At 36.0% G+C, this 24,596-nt stretch overlaps 1 protein-coding gene across 1 annotated transcript in view; it reads right to left on the bottom strand.

Annotated features, from left to right (window-relative positions):
- Positions 1–24,596, bottom strand: part of LOC150106929 (adenylate cyclase type 8-like) — a 131,820-nt gene that overhangs the window by 50,758 nt on the left and 56,466 nt on the right. The window contains exons 12-15 of the mRNA XM_090393508.1: positions 16,644–16,845; positions 10,045–10,122; positions 8,905–9,077; positions 2,277–2,358 (exon numbers count right to left, since the gene is read on the bottom strand). Of these exons, the coding sequence (XP_090249634.1) occupies positions 2,277–2,358; positions 8,905–9,077; positions 10,045–10,122; positions 16,644–16,845 (535 nt within the window). The remainder of the gene's footprint in view (positions 1–2,276; positions 2,359–8,904; positions 9,078–10,044; positions 10,123–16,643; positions 16,846–24,596) is intronic.

The following is a 24,596-nucleotide window of genomic DNA, read 5'->3' as shown; positions in this document are numbered from 1 at the left end:
ATTTATATTTATTATGTGTAGCATGTGATTTTGTATCTTGTCAAATTTTGCAACTAAAACTAGTATGATTTAAACCCAAGTTGAAATCATGGGATAAGTATTAATAAAGTCGATCAAATTCCCGTCTAGTTCAGAGAGAGAGAAAGAAAGAGCGGATTTAATACTTTGTACTATTTCGAATAGTTTTGTTATATTACACTACTACTACTAAACGTTCTATTGAAACTAAAAATTGGATGACTCGACAGATTTCAACAATGATTTCCAAGTAGAAAATTTCGACAAAGTCAACTGCAGTCAAAGAGGAAAGACAATATGCATACGGATGGTCACACAAAGAACTTAACGCATTTTGCTGAACGTGCAAAAACGGTGTAATTATGAATTTCAGAGCAGGCTAAGGGCTATAATCAAACCTCTGCTCTGAGACCGAACATAGAACTCTCTTAATCCATTTCAGGCCTTCAATAAGTAGGTGGGGGAGTAGTGGTTTGCATTAGACAATGAAAATTATCTTCCACCTTTCACAAAAGTGCGATTCGATCCTACAGCCTGTTGGTTACAAAGTGTAGTACTGTTCGTTCTACCAGACTGGAAGAGGAATCGGTAGTCAAGCGCCAGGTGGTCCTAGGTAGTACTCCTAGTCACCTTATCAATTACTAATTGGGTTTAGGTTTGCTTAGATTTCGTCATCGAGGAGAACTGGCGTTTTAAAAGTGATCTGACCCTTGAATAATTGTAGCTAATAAACTTCTGAATCTTATGTAAAGAAAGAAAATTACTTGCCTTAGTCGATTTGCCTTAGTCGATCTGTTCACTTCATAAACGTTTTATTTCTGTGAAATCTTTTGTCATAAATCTGTCCATGAATGAATCCCTTATACATTTCCAGCTGACCATAAAGATAGAATGTAAGTTGACTCCAAGCAAATACCTGACACCTTTTATTCTTCTAATAGGAGTAAATGAAACACGTTTAGTCCTAATTTTGATGGTTCGCCTTACTTAGCCTTAATGATAACTGAACTCAAGGCTATCAATGATTTCATAAAGCATAAAGGAAAAGATAACATAGTAGACAACAAGATAACAAGTGGTCATTGTTCTTGTTATCTGGAATTATGGTTGAAGTGACTAAGTCTACAAGACTCGTGTACTGTATTTATTAATTAGGCATTTTATTCCTACCGGTGTGTCTGTTGTGTGGGATGAAAGAAAAAAAAAATATTTCCCTGTGGAAAATTGTTTTTTTGGAAGTCTCCACCTAATTCGAACTCTCCACCTAATTATAAGACAACTGATTTTTCAGTTGAAAATCCCTCATAAAGGATGTTCGCATCTTAAACGGGATTCGAACTCAGATGCTAAATCCTAACACATGTATTATGTTCTGAAACAGTACGTTCTATGGGAAAATTGGAAATTTTTTTTGTTTTGTTTTGTTTCAGGGTAAAAAAATGTTCCTGCAAGCAGGGCCTGCTGGAGGCTTTGCGGGGCTTCGGGAAAAAGTTATTAATGGGGTCCCAAAATATTTGCAAAAAAGAATTTTTTTATTGAAAAATCATATAATTTTATCAAACATAATTTACAAACATTAACTACATATAGTTATATACTAAAATATTCCCATATCAATACATCTGATCAAATCTTATTAGAAATTTGAAAGTGCGGGGCCTCGGTTTGAGGCCCAAAAAAACTGACTTCTGAGCTGGCTCTGCCTGCAAGAGAAAATTCTATTTGCCTATGCTAAAGATCGACTATCTCAGGAACCGAATCAGCGGATATTGCTGAAAAAAAAAAGAGTTTAAAAAAAAAAAAGTCCTCTAGTGAAAAAAAGAAGCTGGTTGAAAAAAAGCCGACAGAAAATTCTTTACAAGCATTTGCTCCACGTTTAGTCTCGTTAATATTTGAAGGAATGGGAAATGCACTCGCAACAAGTGCGCTATTATTATGATGATCACGTGACACCTCCAAGGAGTCCAAAGGCTCAATGGCTAATATATATAATAAATATAATGACGTTTAATATTAAAATAATAACAAATAACTAAATGATGATTAGATTCTTGGAATAAATTTGACTAAGATATTTAATTTAAAACTCGCAGTTCTATGAATAAATTATATGGTATGGTTTGTGCATGTTATATTTCTTTCGTTGTGTTTTATAAAAGTAGATTAAAAAATAAATAAATACAAATAAATAATTCAAGTTTTATCATTGAGTAATTACTATGGAGATTACGTACAAAACAGAAGAGAACATTACTCACCAGACGGCAGTGGTAAGCTACTGTGTAGAAATACAAAATAATTAGCACGAACGTCCTGGCCTTGATGGAGACGCAGTTTTGTCTAGGGGAGAAAAAGCTCATTAAATAGCATGATACTAGCCAGTTTATTACATATGATGGGTCAGTAGTTAACGTATATCTAGAAAAGAAGCAGGGATAAAATCTTTTAATGCTAATATTTTCCTAATGAAACAGTTATTATCTTTCGTGAGCAATCAAAACACCAAGCAAGTCTGTTAATTGTGTCTACAGAATATCGAAGTGCAGTTTTACTGGTGCTAACGATCTAATTGAAAGTGCATCTACAGATAACTTCGAAGTACATAAATATGTACATTTATGTATCCAAATAAATATATCGAACTGTTAGTTTTCCCCTCTTTCTGTTCTTCATTCACTTTTATTTCATTTTAATCAGGAACAAAATTGATCTATACTTTGTATCTCGAAACGTAATTCTCAACAAAATGCAAAGGATTGGTAAATACATTTAAGTTACAGGATTATATTGCATCATTCATTCATTCATTCGTCGTTCTGTAAACTAGGATAGGAATCAATAACAGCTTTGTAATAGTGAACATGTTTCCACATGTTCACTTCTGCTCTGATCACCATTACTAAAAAAAAATTCCAATTTTTGGTTCTAAATTTTACTATATAAATGCACGCTACTTGCAACTGCTACGCGAAAACGTAATACCATGCTTGGGGAGAAAAATTCTCTTCACAGTCACGTTCATGAAGGGTGGGACACCACCTCATATCATAATAGAGCCAGCTGTACTTCAGAAGCACTGTTTGCAAACAGAAACATGTCAAGTGTCACACCTGGCCAGCACTTTCTTTTCTTTACATGGAATTAGGCAGGAATGAGAATCATAGGGGACCTCATGACCCAGACCTTAAAGTGGAAAACATTCACATGCCTGCTACTGAAAAACTCAAAAACCGAAAAGAAATATCAACAGATGTAAGCTGCTATTATAAAAGCCTTTCCAGATATCGCCACAACTCAGGGAATCTGAATTCCTTCTGGAAACAGCGGGGAGTCTCCTATCCCTATCCGTATCCCTCTCATCTACAAACCTGTCCATTTCATATAGTTTTCAGTGAAATCTCACATACAAATCAAAGTGTACCAAACCAAATTCCGACATACAGTGGAGGCTATGGCACAACATCTTGACAATTCCTACTAAGCTCCACAAATTTCAACTTAGAGAATTGGATTACCTGCGGTGATCATCGTAGCACCTGTAACTACATACCCACACACAGCAAAGAAGAAGACTACTGGTATTTAGTTCATACAGAAGAGAACAGCCACAGAATTTGCAACTTACTCTTCATCTGCGCCATGGCCGTCATCTATAGCTTCTACCTTAAGCACACTAGAAATAACCAGCACCCATCATTCATGAAATCGGAACAAAGCCTTATTTGGAACCTATATCGGAAACTATAAAGCAGGCTTTCGCTGGAATATGATTATCACAAAGAAACAAGAACTATAGCCAAATTCACTGAGGAGTGGAGTCCAACTAGTACACTGTTCTGGATTGCTGATGACGATACACTTCAAGTGCAAAAACAGCTCAGAGTAATACTGAACTGTAATGTTGACTCTTTTACTAAAACGACTAATCCTTTCTGCCACACATCATGTATCATATGTCTTCTTTCTATTGTATATCCAAAAAGAAAATCCCTTTTCTCTGTAATATATATTCCGCTAACATGTAAATAGCCTTTTTGTTTCCTATCTAGCCATGTATATTTTATCAAGTTATATATATCAAAAAAAAAAAAAATCAACTAACGCCTTTTATTCCCTAATAGGGAGTAGGCGAGGGCTTTATACCCTATCTAGCTTTTGGAGACTGAGTGGGCAGTTCAATCTCCACCGGTAGCCAATCAGAGATAGCTGACCCATGTCTATCACTAATTATAGCAGCCACTGATGAAGAGGCTGGCAAACAAGTGCTGCCATCTCTTGGTACCTAACCCTAACAAGATATGTCACTGTCTGAAATAATGTGGGTACTACGGTCGATTTTCTTGAGTTTACGGGACGAAAAACCCGAGTTTCCGGGAGAAAAAACCCGCTTGCCTGTGCCAGAGATCGACTAACTCGGGAACCGGTCGAAGATAGGCTTAGAAAAAGTTCCTTCAGTCAGCGACTAGACTAGAACCTTGGTCTAACTTCAAGCGGCCAAGCGCAGAGGACGCAAGCGCCACTTCCACTGAGCTACACAGGCCTTGTATATATTTATTTATTTATTTTATTTTTTTTTAAAGAATTGAATGACATAAACCGAGAGAAAAGGAAAAAGGTTTAATAAGTATCACGCAACTAGTTTCGGCTTTTTACAGTATTCTTCAGGTGTTTTTATAAAAGAAAAGAAAAAACATTAAACATTGAAGATAAAAACTGTGAACAGCACAGGAGAGTCACTATACATATTTAACGTGAAAACGTTGTAGTTTCGGCCGACTCTACTGATGAAAACCATAATCATACACTTCTTTGGGATAGATCTAACAACATTTCCGTTGCCATGACGAATTGGAGAGAAAAATTGTAGAATCTCGAGAAATCATTCTTAACCCTGCACATTTCAATAATAATTTAAGCTATAACCTCCCAGACTGTCATTCTGCTGTGATCAAATACTGGCGCTCACGAGATGCTATACGCACGCACTCACCCAACAATGTGGCCAACGAAGGAACAGCTTTAAATACGTTAACTACAACGTTTTCACGATAAACATGTATAGTGACTTTCCTGTGCTGTTCACAGTTTTTATCTTCAATGTTTAATGTTTTTTCTTTTCTTTTATGAAAACACCTGAAGAAGGCTGTAAAAAGCCGAAACTTTATATATATATATACAGGGTGTTCGGGATAAATTTGACATATTTATAATTAATTATATTTTTCCGTAAGTTACATGTATTAACACACACTTCTCTTCATTTAAAAGGTTGGACCCTTCTTCATTCATATACAAGATGTCAGAAAGGATGGATAGCTGGAACCCACCTGAATCATGGAAGAGAATAACTTGTATCATGATGATTCGTGCCGGCCATCAAAATAAGGATATTTCGACTGCTGCCCAATGCTCCCTGAATACAGTAAAAACAATCAGGCATGAACTAGAGACTTGCAATGGTGACTACGAGGATGTAGCAAGAAGAAAGATCCCTAGCAGACGATCTGATTGCGTTCGTACAGCAGAATTCCTCGCAAATCTGCAGGAACAGGTGTTGAAGATCCCTGGCATTGGAATTCGGGCTTTGTCACGTGAAATGAATGTTGCAGCCTCTACTATGAAGCTTGCACTCAATGAAGACCTCCGCTACTACTCATACAAGCGCCGCAAAGGTCAGCTGCTTACAGAAAAGGCCCGTGAAAAACGTTTGATAAACGCGAAGAAACTTCTAAGCAAAGTGAAACATCCTGCGGAACCACAAACAATCTGGTTCTTTTCCGATGAGAAAAACTTTTGCCAGGATCAAAAACACAACACGCAGAATAACAGATGGCTTGCATACAGTACAAAGGACATTCCTCGTGTAATGCAGACTAAATTTCCCCAAACTGTGATGGTTTTCGGATGTGTATCCTCTGAAGGCAATGTGATGCCTCCGCATTTTTTCCAAGAGGGCCTCAGGTTGACTTCAGATGGCTACGTGGAGTTGCTAAACACTGTAGTCAAGCCCTGGATAACAAGGGTAGCCAATGGTAGGCCGTATGTATGGCAGCAGGATTCGGCCCCTTGCCACACCTCTGGGAAAAGTCAAAAATGGTTGTCTGAAAATTTCTACGACTTCACCAGTCCAAATGTTTGGCCTCCAAACTCCCCAGACCTTAACCCCATGGATTATTTTGTATGGGGCGCAGTTGAAAAAGACACCAATCGCACTTCCAGTAATACAAAAGCCCAGTTAATGGATAAAATTAAAACAGTTTTTGCGGCTCTTCCCAGGGAGACTGTAGCATCAGCTTGTTCGAGGTTCCGAAGCAGGATTGAAGCTGTGATCGATGCTAATGGTGGTTATTTTGAGTAAATCTTGTTGATAGTATTGTAATTAACTCTGCCTGTAATGTTTTTTGTCAATTCATTAAATTTAATAGATACAAAGAAGATTTTCTTTTTCCTTACGAAACTGTCAAATTTATCCCGAACACCCTGTATATATATATATATATATATATATATATATATATATATATATATATATATATATATATATATATATATATATATATATATATATGTGTGTAGAAAGTATTTTACCTTGGGTATAATAAATGTTAAAGATACCAAGCTATTTTAAACTTGGTTTTACTCCATTTCCCAAGTAAGCAAGCAAACAGACAAACATGTCAAGTTTGCGCCTGCAAATGTTGCAAGTCTAGCTGACCCTGCTCGTTATACCCAAGGTAAAATACTTTCTATATTTATATCTCCTCCTGAGATTTTTATTTAATAAGGTTAAAACACCTTATGGTAACTTGTTCTGGTAAAATACTTAAAAGCTCTGTATTACTAAAATCTTGGTATTTCTATTTCTAGCCTGGTTCCCACTAATGAGACCTCAATAAAGGTCGAAACCGGTCTGGGTAATGGCCCCTTGCCTTTAATACAAAGCATCATACAGAGCTTTTAAGGAGATGTGCTTTGCATTAAGGGTAAATATTAAGATTAGTGATCAGAGCTTATTTTACTTTTACCATGAGTTGCCTTGGTCTTGCACTTCGTGCAGGGTCAGCTAGACTTGCAACATTTGCAGGCGCAAACTTGACTTGTTTGTCTGTTTGCTTACTTAGAAAATGGAGTAAAACCAAGATGGATTATATATATATATATATATATATATATAATCCATCTTTCAATCCATCTTTCAATCCATCTTTCAATCCATCTTTCAGGCGGAGAAATCATTCGAATATCCTATCTATAAAATTTTGATGACGAAAATGAGAAACAAATGCATGATATTTTTAGCATGAATTTTAAGTGGTGAGTGGTGCGATACATTTTACAACTTTTTATCCTCCTCTGTATTTATATTTATTGTTGTTGTTGTTGTTGTTGTTGTTGTTGTTGCATGTATCTCTATAGAATCCAAAGACTCGTCGTGGGAGGCCCCACAAAGATTATTCACAATATGCCAATCATATCTTTGATAATGCATCTAAAATCTCACCACTAGAGGAACAAACTAATTGTAATTGTAAAACCTATAAATATGAAACGGATGTTTTAACAAGTTAATATTTAATTATTCCATAATGCCTTTATTAACAGTGAGTGACATTTCATGAGTTGTGGTGGAAAATATTCTGAACTTGAGATATAACAAGCTAATAATTTGTTAATAACTCTACTTTGTAGACAAGCAAATAATGATCTTGTTGATGGAACATATTTAATAATTTCTAAATAAAAGTGTAGTAGGGATAAACGTGAACGTTGCTGTTCGTATCTTTCCTTCAGTAGAATGTCGAAATACAAAATAGCCTCCGTAGAGCAATTGGAAGAACGACGGTACATTGCGCCCTTCGATTGGATTAGGCCTAAGTTCGATTCTCGTCGTGACTGGAGGAATCTTTATGCGGACTGTTTCAGTTGAAGGTGAGTTAGCCGATCTCATACGGAGGTAGCAAGGTTTTTTCTCCCGGAAACTCGGGTTTTTCATCCCGCATACAGACAAATCGGCCCTTCAAAACACACGCAATTTACAAACATAGAATACCAGTTGTGGTGTAGGTGGGCGATAGATGGCGTTGATGGAGACGATTCGTAGTAGAGGTTCGGTGTAGTGATTGAGACAGTTGTATCAGTTGAGACAGTTGTAGGTGTCCTCCCGCGATGAGTCTTCGGACTCCTTGGAGGTGTTCAGGAATAATAATAATAATACCATTCTAAAGATAGACAAATTCGAAACTGTATCATTAAAACTCACTGTGTAGGTTCTCGCATTCGGTTTGACGGCTTTGCGAGAAGAAAGATCGTGGCTGCTCACATTTCAATCGAAAAGTCCTTATAGATGTCGTTCACATTATCATGAAACCCGAACCTATGTTACTTCCAGGCAAAGGGTGTGTGCCACCTCATTCTCACGACTTCAACACAGAATCAAAATGCAAACATTGAACAAAGTATACTTCGTTAGTTTGCATTTTAGATTGTGTAAACAAATGCAATGAATTTTTGTATATTTAAATCTAGTTTATTTATATATTTGTATAAAACCATATTTACATATTTAAATATAGCTTTTACATATTTAAAATTCGTTTATTTACTTTTTGAATGATTTGCAAAATGCCACAGTATATGTGATACTTATATTGGTCGCAAACACAAAATTTCTTTGGTATGAAATTCCATAGCACATTGGTCTATGTTATCTCATTTATTTATTTATTATAAAATTCTCTTATAAAATTCAATCCTTTGTCTCGAATGCAATTTCTGCACAGCGCGTGCATTTTATATATCAATAAAATGGAGAAGTTCATTTCTCTAGTATAAAATTTACATTAGCAATCTTATCAGTTAGCATTTCTGTTTTCCATGTAATTTTACCTTCCATTGCCGCTACAGCTTTCGCTCCTTGTAAACACAGCTCCAAACACGACGTCTATGAGAATTACGTAAAATGTCACCATGACAACAAGTACGAACATCTTCAGCAAATAATTTAGTTTGAGAAAAGCAGCACACGCTACCATCGTTAGATTCCATGTGAAGACGAAATACTGTAGTAATAAATAAATAACATCAATAATCTAACGCATACAAATAGCAAAATAATATAATAAAAAATATCAAAATTTCTACATATGGACCACATTTGTGCTTTATACAAGCAGCGACATCTATGTTTCACTTAAATTTAATAATTCTTGTGTAATAATAATAAAAAACAAAAGAAGAAAGCTGCATATTTGTGAAATGAAGTTAGACTGCAAGATATCGCAATCTACACGCAATCTTCTCTGCATATTAAAATTGCCCAGAGAGGGCGCTAGTATATTTCCTCTGCTAACGGAAAAGTAAATATTTTGGCTTCATTAAGTACGTAAATATTAAATGTTTCTTTAATTTCTTTTACTTAAATCACTGAAATAAATTAAAATTTCTCATATTTTTGTTAAAAACAGAACCGTGTTTGCTTTTGAAGCATTTATTCAACTAGAATACCAGAAGTTGGGTATGTCAACAGTAATAAATAAGATACCGTCTTGAAAAATTCCTTCGCGCTATTTCAAAGAAGCTTTCACAAGAATGATCGGATAGCAAAAGGAATTGAATTATTTATCTCGCATCTGACAAATGAGATCAATAAAGAAGTATTGAATATCTCTGGAGAGTTAATGAAATAGAAAAGGATACTCAAGAGAAAGAAAAAATAAAAACATTCACAAGGTGTGCATTCGCTATAAAAAAAAAATCGTGATATTCCGATAAAAAAAATGAAGCAGTGCTGTTATCCTCCTAATAACTCCACGAATTATCTAGTGCAGCAAATCTAAAAGATGGTATGTATTTGTGGCTTTCTGATGTCATAAAAGAAATCTGGAACTGGGGAATAAGAAGCAATATTGCATTAGATAACAACCTAAGTAATGTTTTTTTTTCCCTGCTTTTATTTGATTACATTCAACTGAAACTTCAGCGTATATGATTATAAAAAAAAAAAAAAAACTTAAAAAGGAAACTTACCTGTGGATAAGGACAATAAATAGAATTTGGGGAAAATTTGTCGGTAATGTTTGGCTCCTCTGATATATCACAGGCGAACTACAAGACATAAAATAGACATTAAAATATAGCTAATATAATATTAAGTTTAAATAATGCATTCAGATTTTGATACTCGTGCTTGTTTATAATATAACATTTGTTTTCCAAGAACATTGATAAGTTTAATATTTATGCCGAGAAAAATCTTTCTTTGCAGGTGGTACCCCCCATGACACCGTAAATCTGCAGAAGACTTTTTATGATCGATTATAGGCTCTAAAATTTTTCTAGTATTGTAAGTCTGTTTCTCAATTATTTAATCTTTACTTCAGATAATTCCCATCTCCCAAAAGAAACTAAGATTATTAACCGTGCAACTAAAATGGGAAAAAATCGATGTAGAACAAATACAGTAACGCACAAATCAATTATACCCATTTGTGTTAGGAACACGATATGGACTATCGTATTCTAATACATTCACGTATCACATTTCATCTGTCGGTCAGCTAGAAATATGCTCATGTCTAGCGATGACGAAGTGGAAACCAACCAAAATGTTCAAAATTTTCAAATTATTACGTAAGAAATAGTAATTTCTAGTTCCTTTGGGGAATACAAAGGCCTTAAAATATTTTTTCTTTAAAGATTTCATTTTTAAGAATCAGAAATTTAAAGTATATTTAGTTTTTTTTTGTTTGTTTTTTGTTTATTTTCTAAAATAATAAGTTTATGACAATTTTTAGCGATATTAAAACCATTAAATTTCTTTAAAGACCTGTGGAAGCACTAGGCTGCCTGAAGAACGTCGTTCTTAGTTCTTCCAATCTAGTCGCTGACTAAGGGAACTTTTTCTAACCCTTTCTTCGATCAGTTCCCGAGTTAGTCAATCTCTGACAATGGCAAGCTGGTTTTCACCGTAAACTCAGGTTTTTCGTCCTGTAAGCTCAAGAAAATCGACCATAGAACCCCGCACTATTTCTGACAACAAATATATTGTGTTAGGGTTAGAGACCAAGAAATGGCTGCACTAGTCTACCGTCTCTTCAGCGGTATCGTTTATAATTAGTGAGTCTTGTGCCTGTTTCTGTGATTGGCTACAAGTGGAGACTGAACTGCATCCTCACTCTCCAAAAAGTTGGAAAGGCTAAACTTCTTCAATTCATCCGTTCCTTAGAACAGGTAGAGTCTCCTGATTGGTGGCTGTGACGAAATAATACAGCAGGTATGTCACTCTTCTACTGCATTCCATGAGGGCAATTTTATGCCTATTGATCTGTGTGTTTACAGTGCAGGTTTGCCTGTTCTGAGGGACGAAACATCCTTCCATCTTCGCACGAGACTTTCAATCAAACTCACCATTTGATTGAAAGACTTTCTCACGTCATTGATGGGATTGAAACCGATGTATTTCCAATCAAAGAACTCATCTGTACTAACTGAGCTACAGAAACGCCTATAATCAAAGTACAGGCAAAAATGCTAATTTCATCCTCCTCAGTGTCAGGCAGTTATATACATCCTCTTTTTTTTTTACATCGAAATGAACATTCCATTAGTCTCAGTGATCAACACCATTTCTCCAGCATAGTATTCTAATTTGGTAGATACCTCAGCCACAAGGAAGTATCCTGCAGCGCCAGTTCACATTTCTGACGCCAAAATCTTCAACTCTTTTAAAGATAAAAACTGAGAAATGAGAAACTGGAACCAGAAATGACGCCAAAAAGGGACCATATTTACCCAGGCAGTGCACGTGGAACATGTCTCGTGCAACTATTTCTCATGAATAATATTTATTTTTGTCTAATATGTATCGTAACGGAGTTTATATACAAACGCATTATGAATATTTTTCTTATTTAATTATTTTACTTATAAACTTAATCAACACTTGAAATGCGTGCTAACTGAAGTTTTGGTGTATATGTTACAAGTGAATCATGGATCGATCACATCCGGTCCCTTATATTCAAATTCTAACAATCTTATAGAGCATATTACTACTGTCTAATGCAAATTTCTTAAACACAGTGTTAACGGTTTAAATGCATGCAATACACGTTATAATGTATCATTGCTGCTTGAAAATAAGTAATAAATAGAAAATGTACGCTTATTCTAAACGCTGTTAGAATTAACATACATTATCATTCATATAAATACAGCTAGTACTGAATTGATCCTGTGTCGCAATTTGAAGAATGCCCTACTCATTGATAAACTATAATTACCACAGCTCAACTTTCCACCTTGAATCAGTATGCTGTGGCCAAACGTACTGCCAATTTGATGACTGAGCTTTAAATATGTGTCTCAGAATATGAGGGAGAAAAGATACAAGAAAGTTTTGGCATAAAAGAAGTGGGTGGGTGTTAATAGGAAGTTAACAGCGAAGTTAAATCCACTCTACATGCAGTTTTAATTTCTATGATGCCTCATTGAGTATACCGTTAAAATATATTTTCAAAACTCTGCTTATACCCAAAATTGCACTTTTGAAAAGCGAGAAAGCAGAGAGAGAGAGAGAGTTAAGAATTGTTCTCAAAATGACCGCCAGAGGTCTTTGAAATTTTCTTGCTTTGTTGTAAACACTTTGGACTCCTTTGGAAGGAAGGGATTATTTTCTGTATTTTATCTTATTGATGACTTCAGAAACAGCAGGAAGGTGTGAAAGAGAAAGGAGAGATTCGGTAATTCATTTGTATGATGTTCCTTAATCAAAGAAGTCTCTCTTTAACTGAGCACAACTGAATAAAATCTGGAAATCATTCGACCTTAGAAATGGACTTAACATTGGATAACTTCTTGAGACTAGAGTGTTATGGCTACTGTTAATTGCTGGCGTTTTCAGGATGGTTTGTCTATTTTGAGTATGGAGAAGGCATCTCTGTCAATTTCTGGAAAAGCTGTATTAGAGAAGTTTCATTTTTTTTCATCAAAACATTATTTCATTTGTATCTATAGACATACGCACATTAAACGCGAATGTCAAAATCAGGAAAATACGAAAGAAATAAACGTTGGTGTTTCAAGATTAAAAACACACATCAAAGAGAAGGTCGTTGTAGCTTCCATCTAATGCAGTTTTGATATCTATAGAAACGAGAGTAAGGAAAATCTTCACAGAACACCAATAAGAATGGATAAGAATGTTATAAGGAGGTTTGGGAAAATACCGAAAAATAGTATTTATGATGGATTAGAACGCGAAAATATGGAAGGACCGAGAACTCCGTAACTTTTTCATAACAGATCCGAACTTCAGTTTTTTTTTTTTTTTTTTTTTTTTTGGCTAGAAGGGCGAAGCAAGAATGCTTTTCATATTCCCCGTCATCTGTAGAGGACAATGTATGGGTAGGATGTTATTGAGCTATGAGCTCTGATCATGGCAGGATAGTAACAGCAATAGCCGAGCCTCAGTTAGAACTTCATTGGCTACAGCATTGCCATCCGTTACCCTCCCTGGGTACCCATTTTAGTCGCCTCATATGACATGCATGGGCTGATATGTAAGTAAAGCCCTCTCTAAAAATTAGAACGATCCCTAGACCATGCCATAGTAGCCGAGAGATCGTCCAACTCAGCGTTGGCTCCACTCAGTGACGGGCTCCTCCCCCCACCACAGAGCAGAACCGCTCATATTCTAGGGAAAAGAGTCCACCGACGAGGCCCCTCACGGGCCACGCTGGAGAACACCTTCCCCAGAGACTCAAAATGCTCTCTCTCAGGGCAAACTCCCCTCACCGGGAGAAACCTGAGAGAGCGAAACTCTCGAAACTCGGCGTCTATTTTAGTCGCCTCTTACGACACGCATAGGTTACATTGGGGCTGATATGTAAGTAAAGCCCATCTAAAAATTAGAACGATCCCTAGACCACTCCATAGTGGCCAAGAGATCGTCCAACTCAGCGTTGGCTCCATTCAGTGACGAGCCCCCACACCACCGAGCAGAACCGCTCATATTCCAGGGAAAAGTATTCATCGACAAAGTCCCACACCGACCTTGCCGGAAAACACTCTCCCAGGAGACTCAAATTGCTCACATAAGGGAGCGAAACTCAAACTCTCGAAACTCTGCGTCCATTTTAGTCGCCTCTTACGACACGCATAGGTTGATGTGTAAGTAAAGCCCTCTCTAAAAATTAAGACGATCCCCCGGCCCACTCAGTTCGAGTGGCAGAAGACCGTCCAGCTCAGCGTTGGTTCCACTCAGTGACGCCCCCCCTCACCAACATTGAGCAGAACCACTCATATTCCAAGGAAAGGCATCCACCGACAAGGCCCCTCACGGGCCACGCTGGAGAACACCCTCCCCAGAGACTCAAAATGCTCTCGCAGGGCAACCCCCCCCCCCTCACCGGGAGCAAAATTTCGGAAGAAACCTAAGAGAGCGAAACTCATCCCATTTTAGTCGCCTCTTACGGCATGCATGGGTTGCAGCGGCGCTATTCTTGGTCCTGTCACCACACGGGGACTGAACTTTAGTCCTTATAAGGACTGGCTTAAAGGGTCGAAGCAATATTGCTTTTCATATTTCCCGTTGTCTGTAGAGGACAGTGTAGGGATAAGGTGTTATTGAGCTATAAAGCTCTGATCATGGCAAGAGGGTAACAGCAATAGCAGAGCCTCAGTTAGAACTTCATTGGCTACAACATTGCCATTACCAAGGGTACCAATTTTAGTCGCCTCGTACGACATGCATTAGCTACATTGATGCTATTCTTATCCCGGCAACCACACGGGCTCCGAACTTTAGTCCTTATAAGGACTGGCTTAAATGGGCGAAGCAAGAATGCTTTTCATCTTCCCTGTTATCTGTAGAGGACAGTATAGGGATAATGTGTTATCGACCTATTAAAGCTCTGATCATGGCAGGAAGGTAACAGCAATAGCCAAGCCTCAGTTAGAACTTCATTGGCTACAGCATTGCCATCCATTACTTTCCAAGGGTATTAATCTTAATCACCGCATCTCACGGTCGATTTTGTGGTCCCTCACGTCTCTCCCGAACTTTAGTATATTTATAAATATTAATATTAGTATATTAATATTTATAAAAATATTTTCAAAAATGTTTACATTACTGTAATTATTTTGAATAATATTCGAAAATTATTTAGGTTTTTATATTATTTTATAATAAATCTTTTATTTAATTTCCAGAATAACATATTGAAGCATGTTGACTACTTCAATAGTTATAATATCCACGATGGAAATCGTGTTAAAAGGAGAAATTTATGAAATTTACTGCCCTCTGTTCTTATATATGAATAATTAAGGCAATTTACTTATTGGTTTTTAAAATGCATGTTATTACATTTATTTATTTTATTTTATTTTTTAAAGAAAACTTACTTTTGAAACATCAGGTGAAAAATAGTGACATGCGCATTTTGTTGATATACATACGAGTGATATTTGATATCAGTTTATCTGGCGTTCATTTCCTTTAAATAAACTGAACCCAGCTCAAATTCATGGCGTAATAAAATTTTAAACATTTTTAGATTATATCAAAATAACTGCATAAAATATTAAAACTCCGAAAGAAAAAAAATCTGATAACGCCTTTTACTCCCTATAAGGAACAATAAAAGCTTTAGAGAATTTTTTTTTCTATTTCTTTCTTTCTCATTTTTAATATTTTATCTAGTTATATTGATATAATCTAAAAATGTTTAAATATTTTACTACGTCATGATTTTGACGTAGTAAAGATATTGGATTCAGTTTTTTTTTCACTGTTGTAAGAACATTTCAGTTTATATTTGATTTTTATCCATAAAAAAATAATAAAATAAATGCAGTTAACAAATTAAAACAAGTTGACAATGTTCTCTCTCTCTCTCTACCCCCAGATCTTTCTATCTCTCTATCTCTACTCCACACAAAACTGTATTAAATAAACTGGAAATATAGTAGATTGTAACATCAACGAGACCAGCCACCATTATTATTTTTCTCTCAAATCCATTTCATTATTTTTTAAAGCGAAGGAAGCTTTTCAATGCCATGAGCAACATTCCTCCTCACATAAGTAAATGTATCTGGTCTCTTGTCTCGCCCATTCGTCTTCATCACTCATCTGGAAGTCACGTACAAAACAGTCCCTATCACATTACCCTCAAATACGATCAAGTTGCTAAAGATATGATCGCTACCTTGCACGTTTGCTGATTATCGCCTGGCTCATGAGCGACAGGTTGTCACTATAATGGTCTCATCGGAAACTTCCGATGACTTGCATTTTCCAGGGACCATTTTGGATATTACCGTCCAGTAGTCAAATTTCAGTGTGTCGATCTTGTGCAGTAGGGAGTAGAATGTCGCTATTCGCGTCTTGTAGCTCAACTCCAAACATTTAACAGTAACATTATAGTAGGAACACAACCGGCGTTTTACTTATGACATCACTAAACCGGTCGTGTGACATGACACGGAGTGTTGAATAACCCATTTATCAACTTTAACATCGCAGATGAGCGCATGGAGGGAAACCCTGCTATAGACTCATTTCAAATACACTAACTTTTCATTAAAGAAATGGCAATTAAGTCCATCGTTCTTGTTACCATGGTTACCGATGATGCTGTGCACATGATGAATATGGTTCCACAACTGACGATATTTCTTAGAAGGCGCCTTTCATCCAACTTCCTGGAAATAACTTTGATTAAATTTATGAAGCGAGGAAATTCTCCAGCCATAACGATAACGAATGTGGACAGAAGTAGGATTGTTGCTACAGGAAACACAGAAGCCATTATGATGGACCTGAAATGAAAAAGGGTTGCATCAGAATGGAATCTAAAACAAAGAAGTGAACATCATTGAATAAGATCTTGAAGTGAAGAGATCGGTTATTATGTTATAACATAGTCTACATTTTTAAAATGATCTAAAATTGTAACTTTGATTGCATGTTTATAACATGGCATTCTAGAATAGTGTAATTTTACAATTCAAAACAGTTTCATCAGAAGGTTTATTTTTACGATAAAACGACAAAGTTCAATGCGTTAACAAAACATATTTCCGGCTTTTGTTCTAAAACACCTTCCCTATTCATCTGTTATTTTATCGCGTGATATCTCAAGAAACTATAACCAGATTTGCCTAAACTGCGAATGATAATAATTTTTATCCCAAAATATTCTGTGCGATTGTTCAAAATGTCAGTTAGAAAGGACTCGGGATAGACGTTAAAACTCGAGTGCAGAGCCTTTGACATGGTAACGAAATTATAATAATGTATAAATAAAAAAATATTTTAATGGATACGTACAACATCGCATCCATCAACAAGCTAGAAATATTGCTTGTACTTAGCAAGGTATAATTCAGTAATCTAAAAAAGCGAGTACAATACTCATTACATATTGAATACTCTGTAGTCTAATATAATTAAAGCTGTATACTACTGAGACAAACTAAGTGAAAAATCATAAAACTGGCTGAATATTATACTCAAAACTTATCGATATCCTAAATAACACCGAACCGGTTAACAATAAATGTGAAGATATCTTTTATTGAGGATATTATTTTTTGGCATGAGTTTTTTTTTTTTTTTTTGTGAAAGGAAACAAAGTTTGTTGTACTTCAGTTTTGTTTTCTTATTTGAATTCTGTACCCAAGAGTAAGCAAACTAAGTGTGCGCGTGAATTATCTTCTAGACTAGTCTATCTGCATATAGAAGCTGTTGATTTCAAGTCTTTTCCACAGAACTACCCAGACCAGTTTCGACCTACTAAAATGTGGTGGGGATTATTTCCATTAACTTTGGACGATCTAATAAGTCGCTCTAAAGTGCACTGAATGATCAGATAGGATCGCTCTAAACTCATCATTTCATGACACTCAGTGGCGGCTCTGCAAGACCACAATGCACCAAACCTCGGCTTCCCCAAATAACAGAAAAAAAATCTATTAAAGTGCTGAGGTCATCTCTAAAACTGAGTGATCACTCACTCAGTGTTTGGAGTGAGTGAGATCACAGTAATCCCTCAAGGTACCAACAGAAAAACATTATTAAAACGTCATCAATGGGAGCTAGACCATTTTGTAATTAATAATGGGGTCTTCTCCAAAAAGTATGTAGTCCTTCAGATCACTTTGATCTCAGAGAGCGTCCTGAAGGATCATTCTAACCCATCAATCTCGATCGCTTCAGCGGAACCTGCAAACGGCTCCACCTTCTGGCAGGCAAACGCCTTCCACTGAGCCCAACAGCAGCCACCGCAAGCCGCTAGCATAGACTGCTCATTTCCTAGGGAAAGAAGCAGCACTACTGAAAGGCCCTGATCAAGGCCCACCTATAGAAGCTGTACCTAGACAAGCATCTAGTGGATCCAGAATCGCATTACATGCCTGCAGGAAGAATGGTCCAAAATTCCCATTGATCGCTATCGTACGCTTGTGGAAAGTGGACCCCATAGGATTAATTAAAGTATATTTACTTTAATTATGCAAACGAAAAATGTATAATAATTTGCGCTAACGAAAATTTTGCTTTTACTTTTAGGGAAAATTTTTTGAAACTTTTTTTTGAAAATATATATTTAATCTAAAGAGCCAACAGGCTTCATTTCGGCGATATAAACACTATTTAAATTAAGGGGATATTAAATCACACATTGTTTTAAAACTGAATAAGAAACTCAGAGATTGGAATCAAAGAGTTTCATGCCGAATATAGTAACTATAAAAGTATCGGCGAATACTAGCGTGAGCTAATGCAAGTAGTCCTAGTACGTAGTACAATACCCGGCAACTCGTTGCAAAGGTGAGTAAAGTTCTGTCGCTATTCTTTGGTATTTTCCATAATGTAAAAACACACTTCCTAGGAAATGCATGCTGTTATTACATTATGGTAGGAGGTCACTACCCAGACCGGTTTCAACCTTTTTCTGAGTTTCTTATTCGGTTTTAAAACAATGTGAGATTTAATATCCCCTTAATTTAAATAGTGTTTATATCGCCGAAATGAAGCCTATTGGCTCTTTATTTATATTTAAGTAACTTAATGGGTGCACCTTTTTGGCAACTCGTATAGCAGAGTATATAAGTTCTTTTCGCTATACCCTTTGGTATTAATTTGGTCTAGCTACTCACTGATGAAGCCTCAAAAAAGGCTGAAACCGGTCTGGGTAGTGACCTCCCACCATAATGTAATAACAGCATACATTTCCTAGGAAGTGTGTTTTTACATTATGGAAAATACCAAAGAATAGCGACAGAACTTTACTCACCTTTGCAACGAGTTGCCCGGTATTGTACTACGTACTAGGACTACTTGCATTAGCTCACGCTAGTATTCGCCGATATTTTTATAGTTTACTATATTCGGCATGAAACTCTCTGATTCCAATCTCTGAGTTTCTTATTCGGTTTTGAAACAATGTGGGATTTAATATCCAATTAATTTAAATATATATTTAATCTTTCTTTTTGTTTTTCAAACTTCTTTCAAGTTTTTTCCATATTTGTCTATAAAATATTAGTGTATCCATAATTTTTAAGTCTTTTCAATCTATACTTTAGTATATAATTATACACTTACCAAGAGTTCACTTACGATGAATTTAACTTTCGGACATATGAAAGTATTAGAAATGGCTTCATTCCAGTTTCTGCTTGGTGATGAATCATCATTGAAATCTCATTTTATAAGCAGTGTCTATAAGCGGTGCAAAACATGGAAACTCTGCCGAAGTCTTTATATAGTCTCGTAAAAATTTCAAAACGTCTAAGTTTCTGACTATATTTGGCTATAAAATAATAATGGGTTCATAATATCCTCTATTTTAATACGTTACTTATGCCAAATGAGGCTTTTCGCTTCAATACTACACTGTTCAAAACAATTAGAAGATATTTTAGTTTCTGTCGGATAATTATAAATGTCTTCAAATAATTATAATTATTGGGTACTTGTACTTATGGATAGGGTGTAATTGATGAGATATTGTTTAAATAATCGATATTTATTACGAATTTAACAAATTATACATTTTAACGTCAAATAATTTTAACAAGAATAGCCAAAAACGCTTTTGTTAATTTTTAATCGGGCGTATGGTCTCGATTAACAACCAAAACAGTGGTACATCTTGATTGCATGGACTCGATAAGATGATCAAACAGTTCTTGTGGGATATTTCCCCACTCTTCTGTGAGAGAATTTCGATCTCTTGAAGCGATCGTGGTGGCACCAGTCGAGCAGAAACGCGCCTACCTAAAGCATTCCAGGCATGTTCGATTGGATTACAATCAGGTGAACTGACAAGCTAGTCCATTCATTAAACACCTTCTTCCTCAAATCACTCTTGTACCAAATTTGCATGGTGCAAACGAGCATTGTCATCCATAAAAATGAATTCTTGGCCAACTGCAGCAGCATATGGACGAACTATAGGTTCCAAAATCTCATCGCGATACCTTTGGGCTGTTAAGGAACCGTTTCTGATAAAATAGAGATCAGTATGGCCACCGATACTTATTCCAGCCCATACCATCAAACTCCCACCTTGATGTTGGGGTCTTTCGAGAACAAATTGTTGATTATTTCAATTATTTCTTGTTCCTCTTTATTTTTACTTTTTCACGCCGTATCAAGATACGTCTGCTATCTGGTTGCAGACTGAACCTGGACTTGTCACTAAAAAGTACATGAGCCCAATCCTCATTTGTCCAACCATTGGTCTTCGAGCATATAAGCCTATGGCATGAAGACGATTTCAAACATTTCCCGTCTCCAGAAAGCGATTCCAAAGTCGCGAAATTATGCTTTGAGATACACGACACGCTTGAGCGACAACTTGCTGCATTTGTCCACCTTCTAATCGACCAATGGCTCTCCAAGCCACGGATTCCTAGATATCATGTTTCTCTGCTATTTTTAACAAAATAATGGGTGGAAGGTGACACAAGTTTAAAATTGAAGTGATAATTATGCACCGTGGAAGTGAGCGCAACAAGCCACGCTTTTTACCCCCCTCCCCCACATGCTAATACGACTAAGGCACATTTCGACGTCTTAACATGATTTTGTACGCAGTTTCGTGTTCTACACTGTTGTATATTAAGAATATTTTAAAATAAATGGCTTACATTTGTAAATTATTTTTATAACTTTATAATTTACAAGAAAATCAAAATATCCGCTAATTATTTTGAGCAGTATATCATACTTCCAATTTAGTAAATTAAAATTAAAATTAAGAATTTTAATCTTATATGTGTAACGTAATATGTTTACGAATCTTTCCTTTTTACCTAAAGAAATAGTATCTTATTACTGCTTTTATTAAAATCATTTTAACGTTAAACGAAATCCCATATTGACTCTCCATGTCACAACGAAGATTACCGCTGTTTAGTTTGAGCTGAAATCAGACATTCAATTCATATCGTCATAAAATCTTCATTAAATATTTATATAGTTTAAAATCATGAGGCAGACATTAGCTGACAAGAAATGCATATCTGCCACAGAACAATCACAGTCATAAATTTTTAATTAAAAAAAAACACACAAAAAAAAAAAACCGGCTGAGCGGTTTGTTTCGGTCTCTTCCTGAGATTGACTTCTGTTTCTCATTTCTTGCAGTGCGGAGTTGATTATCCTCCTGGGTACTCATTCATATGGAATTATAACTGGCTTTCTGAATTTCATTTATTTATTTTTTTTTTTGTTATTTATTATTTCTATTACTGGCGTCTGATTTAGTTATTTAAATATCTCCACTTTGTTTTGTATAGTATTCCTGTTCGTCTCCTATATTTTATTTCTGTTATAATCGTTATTTCCCATCTCCGTCTTCCCTTACCGTCACTTACGTATAAAAGTCTTGATTTTGAGGAACTATTTCACATTTTAGTGAACTTTTTGTGACCATTAGCCTAAGTGTGTTTAATAATAATAATATAATCTGCAGTATTTGCAGGCTCTTAAGGCCCCGGACCTTCCCACATCGGCTTTGTTAATCATAATTTTAGAATAACTCCTCCTCCTTTCACCTATGTTAGGACTCATGGCTTGTTACGTTCGTATTAGGCATGGCATATTACGATTCGGAACCGCGACCGCTTCGAGGATAAGGTGATTAAACCTATGCCTCCGGTTGTGTCCTATGTCTGTAGATGCGTGTGTTCACGGAGCCTGCCTGTTTTGGTGGACGAAAAAACTGCCTACCTCCGTATGAGAACGGCTAACTCACCTTTAGTCGAAAGATACCATTAAGGTTCCTCACGTCACTGACGGGAATCGAACCCGGGTCTTTCCGACCCGGGTTCGATTCCCGTATATATTCCCGTATGTATATATATATATATATATATATATATATATATATATATATATATATATATATATATTTGTGTGTAGACTGCATGTATTCTCATTGCCCTTTGCCTGTTTTGGGTGAGGCAAAAAGCCTCTATCTCCCTGATTCTTCAGAAAACTTATTTATTTGGTTAAATATGTCTAACTTTAATCTCCCCTGTAACTTATTTTATCTCCCTACAAATTAAAATTATTAATTTGTTCAATCATTTGTTTTTACACCTATTTTTCATTATTATTTTATTAATATATATGTCAAATAATTCTGAATGTAGAGAATTTTTTATAAGTTCTGCCGTTACTTCAAATGATTTGTTTCTATTTCATCCTTTTTATGTTAATTACAGTTTCTACATACAAATTGGTATACACTCTTTTACCACAAGCAAAACAATTCATATAGCAAAAGGATATTGGTTTTTTATGTGATATAATTCTGCTTACGGAAGCACTGACATGTGTCAACCTTTCCCTCTGTTAGTCTATTATTCAGTATTGCTGCTATCATTAGGTAATTTACCCAAGATAGACAGACCTCTTGGTATTACTATGTTAGCTCATCATGAACAGGTTTTCGTAATCGTGAAGATACTTTCTTTGTAAATAAGATTGCGTCGAAAATAATCCGGAGGCTAATTTGATTCTTTGATGCAGTCGTGTAACCCACCACTGAGCTGCATCAGATACAAGGGCGCATATGAAATTGAAGATTTTTTTATCCAAAATGATGCGCTGATTCGAAATTTTTTTAAAAGCAAATCAAATTATTGCTGCAATAATCAAATCTCATAAAAAAGAAAACTGATTTTCGGTATTTCTGTGATCTTGCAAAAGTCAACGACAGGAGTTTTATTTTGCTTTCAAAAAAGTAAAACTTACAAAAAAAAAAAAGAAGAGAAAACTAACGTTTGTCAATGCAATTATTACATCACGTTTAGTTATTTCGAGTCCATTAAAAATAAGCCAATACATTAAACAAAAATACATAGTATTTAGTCCGCGCGGTTAGCCTAGTGGCTGTGCGCCTCGCAACCAATGACTGGGGAAGGAGTGTCCTGGGTTCGATTCCCGTCGCCGATGTGAGAGAATTAAGGATCTTTCTCAGACATAACTAAGTTAGCCGGTCTTGGGTGTGGACAGCAAGGTTTTTCTTCCCAGTTCATCTGGGTATTTTAATCCCGCAACAGGCCCCGTGAATACACGAGATACAGCCACAGTACATACCAGGAGGCATAGAGCTAGTCACCTTATCCTCAGGCGAGTACGATTTAGGACTTCAGTTAGCCCTGTAACAGGCCAGTAGGCCTAATACGTAGAAGGGACATAGTATTTATCTTGCAATAAAACTCTGAATCGTTTGTATATTCATTCAGGGGGAAACTATATTTGGAAAGATTATATTCGCAAATCAAAGACTGTATTTAGAACGAACATTATGATTTCCAAAAGTCAGAAGAAAGTTAGTTGCATATTCCTATCTTATGCTGTATCTGTAAGTAGTAACGACAACCTACTTCGAAGCTCAAATTTTTCCTGATCAGTATGGATTTCTGGAATAATCCCTACTTCTTGGTCTAATGTATTGTTCCTATTACCGCTGTACTCTATTGTAGTCTTACGGGCGAGCGAGTGCACGCACACCCACGCACGGGCAATGGATAAACAGACTGAGGGATATGGAATTTTTTTTGTTTTTCCACATCGCTTTGCTTATCTGATTTTCCTGGCTGTCTTTAAGATGAATTCTGTTATAATAATCATCAGCTAAACGTAAACCGGAAATAAAATAACATTCTATCCGTTGTTTATACTTTCATCAACTCCAGAAGGAAACACAATCCTCGATCGAAACGAGAGAAAAAGGCGTTAATAGGCATTTATTGAAAATAACATGCACGGAAAAAAATAATCAGTAAACCGAAAAGTAGGAGAGCACTCAGCAGTAATTTTAAGTATTGATCCAATTCATAGACTGGGAAAAGATACCCAAATATCTCCCAAGTCTCACTAAAAACTTTGGTTCGACCTCCACAACCCTCTACCATTTGAGACCTCTATTTGCATAATATTTGAATGTAACTGCATACTGCTAGGATTCAGTACAGAAAACATGCAACTTTAAGTAGACAAAATATTTCGTCTTTCATATTTTACTGCAGTCTTTGTGCAATAAAATATA

Source organism: Typopeltis vanoorti, chromosome 5, assembly GCF_054136105.1.
Source record: "Typopeltis vanoorti isolate ZY-2024b chromosome 5, IOZ_Tvanoo_1.0, whole genome shotgun sequence".
Classification (NCBI taxonomy): Eukaryota; Metazoa; Arthropoda; class Arachnida; order Uropygi; family Thelyphonidae; genus Typopeltis; species Typopeltis vanoorti.
The sequence above is the reverse complement of the archived record's forward strand: the minus strand, read 5'-3'. Positions and strand labels throughout refer to the sequence as shown.